The following is an 8,023-nucleotide window of genomic DNA, read 5'->3' on the forward strand; positions in this document are numbered from 1 at the left end:
GGATACCTCAAACGTAATGAAAAGTTCTGCTGTCCATCAAGTGTATAAAAAGAAGACCGTATTTGTGTGCGGTCCCCCTGAAACACATTGCTCTCGGGAGCTGGGAGATGCAGCAAAATATTCTGATTCAAAACTCTTAAATTGTGGCAAAGAAGGTGCAATGAGATAAATAATGAAATAATTGCACTATTACAAATTATCTTTAGTCTGGTAATGCTATGAACACCTGTGTTTAGGGACTGTCTCTCACTTTCTGACCTCAGATTTTTGCTGAAAAGCCTAGGGAGCTTTTACAAAAAATACAAGCAGATAATAAACATTTGTAACTCAAGTAGGCTAAGCACTAAATGAAGAACAACAATAACTTAAAAACAAATGCTGTTACTTGTTCATCAACTGTGTTGTGGCTCTGATCCCCCATGCTGACCCTGACCAGGACTTTGCCCCTGTGTGCAATTACAGATCTGCACATCTATTATTTTACCATATGTACAGCTGCAGCTTCACTGTGGAAGCTGTAGGCCTACAGAATATTATATTTAGTGTTAATAATCCCTTTCTGGCTAAAGAAACACGAAAGCAAAGCGGAATCCATGTACTCTGACATAATTTTGGTCATTGGTGGAATAAGTATTCAGATAAATAGCCAATCCCACAATGTTAAAATACTCAAGCGCAAGTAAAAGAACACAATTATTGGGAACATAATGCACTGAATGTATCAAAGGTAAAAATGCCAGGCTTTAAGCAGTAGGCCTACTTTAATATTGTTGTTGGTTGAAGTGTACATATCATATGTACAACAAATTGTAGTACTTTCAATTCAATTAAGTTTATTTTATATAGCCCAATATCACAAATTACGAATTTGCCTGATTGGGCTTTACAATCTGTACACATACGACATCCTTGTCCCGCAGGACCTCACATCGGATTAGGAAACACGTTGAGATAGTTTAATAAAATAATACACGCTACACTGATTTTAGGATTATGTATTACCTTTGCCCTTCAATTTCTGCAGACAATTGTTTGTCCTTAAACAAAGGTGCTATTTAACCCTTGTGTTGCCTTCGGGTCAATTTGACCCGATTCAATGTTTCACCCTCCTGTCGCCTTCGGGTCAATATGACCCGATTCAATGTTTAACCCTCCTGTTACCTTTATATTTACTAACATATTTTACCCTTGAGGTCAATATGACCCCAGCTATTAAAATCTCCAGAAAATTATTAGAATTAATATTGCTTTCCAAGTTTAAGTGTGAGGTACTTTATGTTTGTTTGTTGACTCCCGAAAGAACACCGACATTAAACATTGAATCGGGTCAAATTGACCCGAAGGCGACAGGAGGGTTAAATATTGAATCGGGTCAAAATGACCCGAAGGCAACACAAGGGTTAAACAATCTGCTGCAGTATAACCACCTGGAGCCTTTTAAATAACAGCTGAGGAATCATATTTACCTCAGGGTATGGTTGCTGTATACATAGACTATACATAAACTAGATAGCTATCTTAACTAGGAGTTAGAAATTGCAGAGTTTAACATTGTAGAGTCACAAGCAGAAACCAAGGGCGTTATGGTCTTGATCACAGAAGGAGTTGTAATGTACCTGAAGAGACTGACTGAAAACAGATATTTGGTAACAATCTTTTGAAAATATCCAGTGATGCTTTAAATGTCATAAGATATAGATCTTCAGTTCGGATTGACCTATTTCAGCTAAATGCTGCTTTTCTCCCCATCGAAAAGGTCCAGATTAGGAGATATATTGAAAAAGCCAAATTCTCTTAAAAGTGGATCTTTAAATATCTGACATTGTAGACATTTAACTCCCTCTCACCTACTACCACGGATTATCTAGATGCAAATGTAATTTCGGCTGGTCAGTGGAGACATTTGAAAACATGTTAGTTGTGTTTATCTCCATTGATTATATTCAATCAGTCTAAAAGTACATTTAAAGCCATATCCACCTCATGTAGGCACTCGCTTCCGGGAATAAAACGTTAATATCAGTAATATTATGACGTGACGAATTGTTATTAAACGTACCATCTCGTTCACTACTTAAGAAGATAATAACACTCTCCTCGCAATTACAACACAAGCCCCGCTACTGTTTCTGTAATAATATGGATGCCGTTTGGTGACAGCTGTTTCCAAGTGGGTGTTTGTCGTAGTATCTGGCAACCCTGGACAGCGCAGCCGGTGATTCCTGCGTCGGTTCCTCTCAGCTGAAGCTCTGCAGAAGGTCTTTCTGTGTAGCCGGTTAGCATCATGTCGAACGTTGTGGATATGAAGCTCTACGACATCCTCGGAGTCTCGACGTCTTCCTCTGAAAATGAGCTGAAGAAGGTACACGAGCTACTCTGTCAAACGAAATGTGTTTAGTAAGAACCCGATGAAACAAGAGAGGGAGAGGTCACCAGTGAATGGTGGCCTAGAAACGAGCGACGCGAGCTAGTTAGCTAAGGATTCTCAGCAGCGGCTTGAGAGTTAGGTTAGCTCGTGAGCTAAGCGAGCTAAATGACTGTTTAGTATTCTGTGGCGTTTTTTTATGGCAATTAAAGCTACTCATTGGTGTTTGTAAATTATCGGCAATGATTTCTATTGTTTATATCGTGACATAGATCTGAAGCATGGAGTTAGCCTCTCCGAAAACCAAGAAATACACTGTTCACCACGAGTGCGATAGCATCCCGGCTATTGACGTTACGTGATACATTCCAGCAAATAGCCGTCACCGAGTCGCTCTGAGGAAGCAAGTGCCAACTAAACAGCACATCTAGGGGAAACTACCGATACAAGAAACTCTATTGTTTGTCAGGAACGTTGGTGTAACATCTTGTATCGCTAAACCTGAAAAGAAATGAATCGTGAGTTGAGGTTTATCGAAAACGCTACACTTGTGGCGGTTTATGTCGTGTATCGTGAGCTAACGCTACTGTATACGTAACCTAGCTGTTAGTGTACATGCAACGGCACGTCTCTGTGTCACTCAATTAAAACATTAGGCAGTTAGAAATTGAAACAATCAACAACAAAGATTGTGCGTGTGACCGCCTATATATTCGTTTTACATTATGTGACGTAAAGCAACCAACATTAATGTAACGTAATGTTAAGCAATCGTCTGTCGTCTGTTTGCATTCCTACTAACGCATACCGGGTGGTGGCAACAAGCGACATTGCAAAACGTGGTTTGCCAGAAGAGCATACATCTGACATGTTTAAGCTCGAGGGTCTGGGAGGTTAAAGCCAGCGATGCTCTTGCAAGTGTTTTTGACAGCAGGCCCACAAGTCAAGCCCTCGGCTCATAAAGACAGTTGAAACCCGTCGGTTTTTGTCAGTTGATGCTTGTCTTCAGGGCGCACACACAGCTCTGTTCATGTTGATTTTTGGTTTATTACAGGCCTACCGAAAATTAGCCAAAGAGTACCATCCTGACAAGAACCCTGATGCCGGAGACAAGGTATGGTGCACAAAGCATGGCAACAGCAGCAACACCGTAGTTAGCAACAGCACCAACATCAACAGCTCAGTTATTCAACAATTAGGACAAAGAAAAGATGTCAACTTGGTTTATTATGAGCACACATCCCAACTCTTTGAGGATTGAGAGGTGAGTTACAGATTAGAGTACAGAATATATAAGCAATTTATGCAAAAATATGCACCATTCATACTGCTTTTTACTTCATTTCTCAGATTCTTCAATATGACACAAACGACTAGACTGTCTTCTTGTTTCTTTTTTACTTTGTTTTGAGGGCCTCATTAGAAACGCACATAGTTGGCCCTTTTTGCTGCAATGTTCTGAATGGTTTGAAACTGTGTCAAGCTGTCTAATTGTACCTTTTTTTATTTTTCCAGTTTAAAGAGATCAGTTTTGCATATGAGGTTCTCACAAATCCAGAAAAGAAGGAGCTTTATGATCGCTATGGAGAACAGGGCCTACGGGAGGGAGGAGGCAGTGGGCCAGGCATGGACGATATCTTCTCTCACATTTTTGGCGGTGGACTATTTGGGTTCATGGGGGGACAGGGCAGAGGACGCAATGGAGGAAGGAGGAGAGGAGATGATATGATACATCCTTTGAAGTAAGTGTGTTTCATAAATACAGTTTGGTGCTTCGATAGGTGGTGCAAATGTATTGTGAGGTTGCAGTGCACACATCTTGTATATCTTTTTTCATGCAGAGTTTCTCTTGACGACCTCTACAATGGCAAAACCACCAAACTGCAGCTCAGTAAGAATGTGCTGTGTGCTGCCTGTAATGGGTGAGTTTACTTTAAATGTTTCATTTTAATCATTTAAAATGATCAATATTTTCAAAGCGCTGACAGAAAATAACATGAAATTAGAGTAATTTTGTTGGATTTACATTTCTGTTAACAATGATGACACTTTACTGTTTGCCTTTTAGTCAGGGGGGTAAGGCAGGAGCCGTGCAGAAGTGTGTGGCATGCAGGGGACGAGGTATGAGAATCATGATTAGACAGCTGGCCCCTGGGATGGTCCAACAAATGCAGTCAGTCTGCACAGACTGCAATGGAGAAGGTATTATATATATTTTTTTTAACACAAACTCACTGTACTTTTAAAAGACAGATCTTGTAGCACAACGGCACTCTGAAATTGTCTTATGTCTCCATGTGTGCTTGTGCAGGCGAGGTGATAAATGAGAAAGACCGCTGCAGAAAGTGTGATGGTCATAAGGTGTGTAAGGAGACCAAGCTTCTTGAGGTGCATGTGGACAAAGGCATGAGGCATGGGCAGAAGATCACGTTCTCTGGTGAAGCTGACCAAGCACCAGGAGTTGAACCAGGAGATATAGTCCTGGTCCTGCAAGAGAAAGAACATGAGGTAAAGAAAACCATTGGCTTCTTATATTGATTATGTAGCGGTATTTATTTTATTATCATGGTTAAGAAGATGATATTTCTACATTTCTTTGTCGTACTAGTTCTGAGACTTAACACATTTGGATGTCAATCTAAATCAGGAATTCCGCCGTGATGGCAGTGACCTTCACATGGTCCAACGTATCGGTCTGGTCGAGGCTCTGTGTGGCTTCCAGATGACTATCACTCACCTTGATGGACGTCAGTTGCTCGTCAAATATCCATCTGGCAAGGTCATCGAGCCAGGTAAACAAGTCTTCAAACCACATTATTTTTTTTATATCTATCACATTCCTGCTTTTTTTGTTTTGTTCTGAAGGACATTTTAATCAGAATCAGAATCAGAAACAGTTTTATTGCCAGGAATGTTTACACAAACGAGGAATTTTTTTTGGTGGAAGGTGCAACATTTGGACATGACAAACAAACAACAATCAACACGACAGAAAGACAACAAATAATGTGAAAGTGTTTGGGTGTGTGCTTCAAGTGGTGTGTTTTAGTTAAAAGTGTATGTTACGCGTGGCGTGTGTTTAAGTTAAAGTGCATGCAAATAAAGTGGCGTGTGTGGAGGAGGCCTCAAGTTAAAGTGCATGTTAAAGTGACGTGTGTGGAGGAGGGAAGAAGGAGGAGGGAGGAGGAGTGGGAGGAAGAGGGAGGAAGAGGAAGGAGCGGGAAGAAGGAGGAGAGAGGAAGGTGGAAGAAGAGGTGGTAGTCCTGGGGGTGACAGTCAGTCAGTCCCGGGTTCCATTGATGAGTCCGACTGCCGACGGGAAAGGTGCACAAGATGATGGCTCTTATATTTACTCCATCTAATACATATATTTCCAGCTAGTTTTACACATGTCCTGTAATACACTATTAACTAAGGTTCATGCACAATTCCTTTTTATTTTTTAACCCCAGATTTTTTGTATACACATACATTATTATGACAGTTTAAACTTGAGAAAGTATATTACAATACTTGTTTTATTATTAACTCTAGGTATAAAACCAATCCCAAATAGGATATAATATTGTTGTAACTTGTCCATAATATGCCAAAAGCACATATTCAAAACATTATTCTGACATCTCTGTTCTGCCTGTTTCATCTGGATGCTGTTTCAACATGTTGTTGTTGTGTGGTAGGTTCTATTCGAATGGTGAAGGGAGAGGGAATGCCTCAGTACAGAAACCCGTTTGAGAAGGGAGACCTTTACATCAAGTTTGACATTCAGTTCCCCGACAACAATTGGATTAGCCCTGAAAAACTGAATGTGAGTCGCAATTGTGAAACATCCCATCCCACCTCGCACAAATTTAGCTCCAGTAAGCTTGAATGATTATGGTGTCGTTTCTTTAACTACATTTTCTTCTTGCAGGAGCTGGAGTGCTTACTGCCTGCTCGTTCTGAGAATCCTGTTATTTCAGCGGATGCGGAGGAAGTTGACCTGACAGAATTTGACAAGAGTCAAGGGTCAGGAAGTGGAGCCAGGAGAGAGGCCTACAATGATAGTTCAGATGAGGAAGTTGGCCATCATGGCCCAGGGGTGCAATGTGCGCACCAATAGAAAGACTCGTACATAAAAACATGCACATTACACACACACACACACACAGATGCAAAAATACATGAACATCTCTTGAGTCCCATTGCTAACACCATTCAAGACGTGACGCGCATACATGTTGATTTCTCTCTTTTCATGATTCACATGAAAAAGAGATGTACACAAATACATATACACTTATATCAACCCTCATCAGTCCCATGGTGCCCATAAGTCAGAGATATGCTGGACGTGTAATGACCATTTTGTGTTTATGGACAGTAGTGCTCATCAAAGCCTCCAGCAAGAAGCTTCACTGAATGAACTTGACTTGGACCGCCCTGTTTTCATCCTCGGCTTTTACCTTTCACTGTGGGAAACACCAGTCTAGTGTATAAAATGCAAATATTGTTGACTTTCTTGTATACGGTGTAGTTTAGTCTATCACACAGAAGCGCATGCTGCTTTCTTGCTGACGATCTTGCACATGTAGATCAGGGTCCGGATCGGACACTACAGAGAAATGGCACCACACCTGTTTAAATTTCAGCGTGTCACGGCTATCCAAGTGCCCTGCTATCAAGAGAGCTGACCTAATTACAGCCCTCTTCAGTGTGTCCTCTGCACAGCCTGCTGAGAACCGCACGTTTAATCCACGGCATCTTCTAAGGTGAGCAGTCATTTATTGAAAATGCAACCGTTTCTGTTAAGTCCCCAGCTGTCGCGTTGCTAAAATATTAAAGCCCTGAGTAAAACACCTGTCAGCCAGGCATCATGTTTTCTTCTTTTGACATTTAAACTTGTTTGTCTATGTTGGTTTGAATGTTAGTGTGTTCGAGACCACATAACTTGACCCTAAGTTGAATACTCGTCATTTGAATTGAGGGCACACTTGTATATTGTATGTGTGTAATGCAGCGGCTCGTGTGTGAGCTGCTGTGGAATGTTCTGGCTTATTGGCGTGATAGATGTTCCTGCTTTGTGTTGGACTGCAGTGTTGCACTCGATGGGGGCAATTTAAGAGGGAAACACAGAATGTTTATTTGCTGAGAAGCTTTCCCATGAAGACATGTTCCCTCTACTCACCAGAACCAGGAGCTCTTCTTCTCTTGCAGGAAGACCACTGGGCCCGCAGCAAGCCTGTATTATACATATCCTCCCATCGTAGAGTTGTTAGCCAAATTTACATTCTTTGACTTGTTACAATATTCCTATCCCTCTAGATCTGTAAATAAATATAGCCCCAGTCCACAGGTGCATTCTAAGTCTACGGTGGTGTCCTTCATCTAGTCGCATTAGTTCATTTACAAGTGAGTAATCGCCAACGGTGGCAAAATAAGTTCTGTTCACATGGAGAGTTGATGGCGCCTCTGTAGACTGTTGACATGCACCTCTGTGACGTATTGTGTATGTAATTAAGCCCACGGGGATAATGTGTACACAACTAAAGGGGGTCATTGATAAATGACGTTAATGTTGATGCTTACGTTTGTCAAGATGAGTACTGTATAATAAACAGTCAATTCAAATGTGAGATGTCTTATTTGCAAACGCACACCCTGCAGTCACAATTGTTT

At 41.1% G+C, this 8,023-nt stretch overlaps 1 protein-coding gene across 1 annotated transcript; it reads left to right on the forward strand.

Annotated features, from left to right (window-relative positions):
- Nucleotides 1-2,199: 2,199 nt before the first annotated feature.
- dnaja2b (DnaJ heat shock protein family (Hsp40) member A2b) lies at nt 2,200-7,975 on the forward strand. The gene is made up of 9 exons (XM_056416399.1): nt 2,200-2,362; nt 3,420-3,479; nt 3,881-4,107; nt 4,207-4,287; nt 4,434-4,567; nt 4,677-4,873; nt 5,013-5,157; nt 6,046-6,173; nt 6,279-7,975. Exons 1-9 carry the CDS (start codon nt 2,285-2,287, stop codon nt 6,465-6,467), a joined length of 1,239 nt encoding a protein of 412 aa, XP_056272374.1. The 5' UTR covers nt 2,200-2,284; the 3' UTR covers nt 6,468-7,975.
- Nucleotides 7,976-8,023: the final 48 nt, after the last annotated feature.

Source organism: Pseudoliparis swirei, chromosome 6, assembly GCF_029220125.1.
Source record: "Pseudoliparis swirei isolate HS2019 ecotype Mariana Trench chromosome 6, NWPU_hadal_v1, whole genome shotgun sequence".
NCBI lineage: Eukaryota > Metazoa > Chordata > Actinopteri > Perciformes > Liparidae > Pseudoliparis > Pseudoliparis swirei.

Excerpts from the sequence above, each read along its gene's own strand:
- dnaja2b (XM_056416399.1), top strand. The coding sequence starts at position 2,285 with ATGTCGAACGTTGTGGATATGAAGCTCTACGACATCCTCGGAGTCTCG. Across the intron at positions 5,158-6,045 it reads TGGCAAGGTCATCGAGCCAG|GTTCTATTCGAATGGTGAAG; the intron begins GTAAACAAGTCT and ends GTTGTGTGGTAG. Across the intron at positions 6,174-6,278 it reads TTAGCCCTGAAAAACTGAAT|GAGCTGGAGTGCTTACTGCC; the intron begins GTGAGTCGCAAT and ends TTCTTCTTGCAG.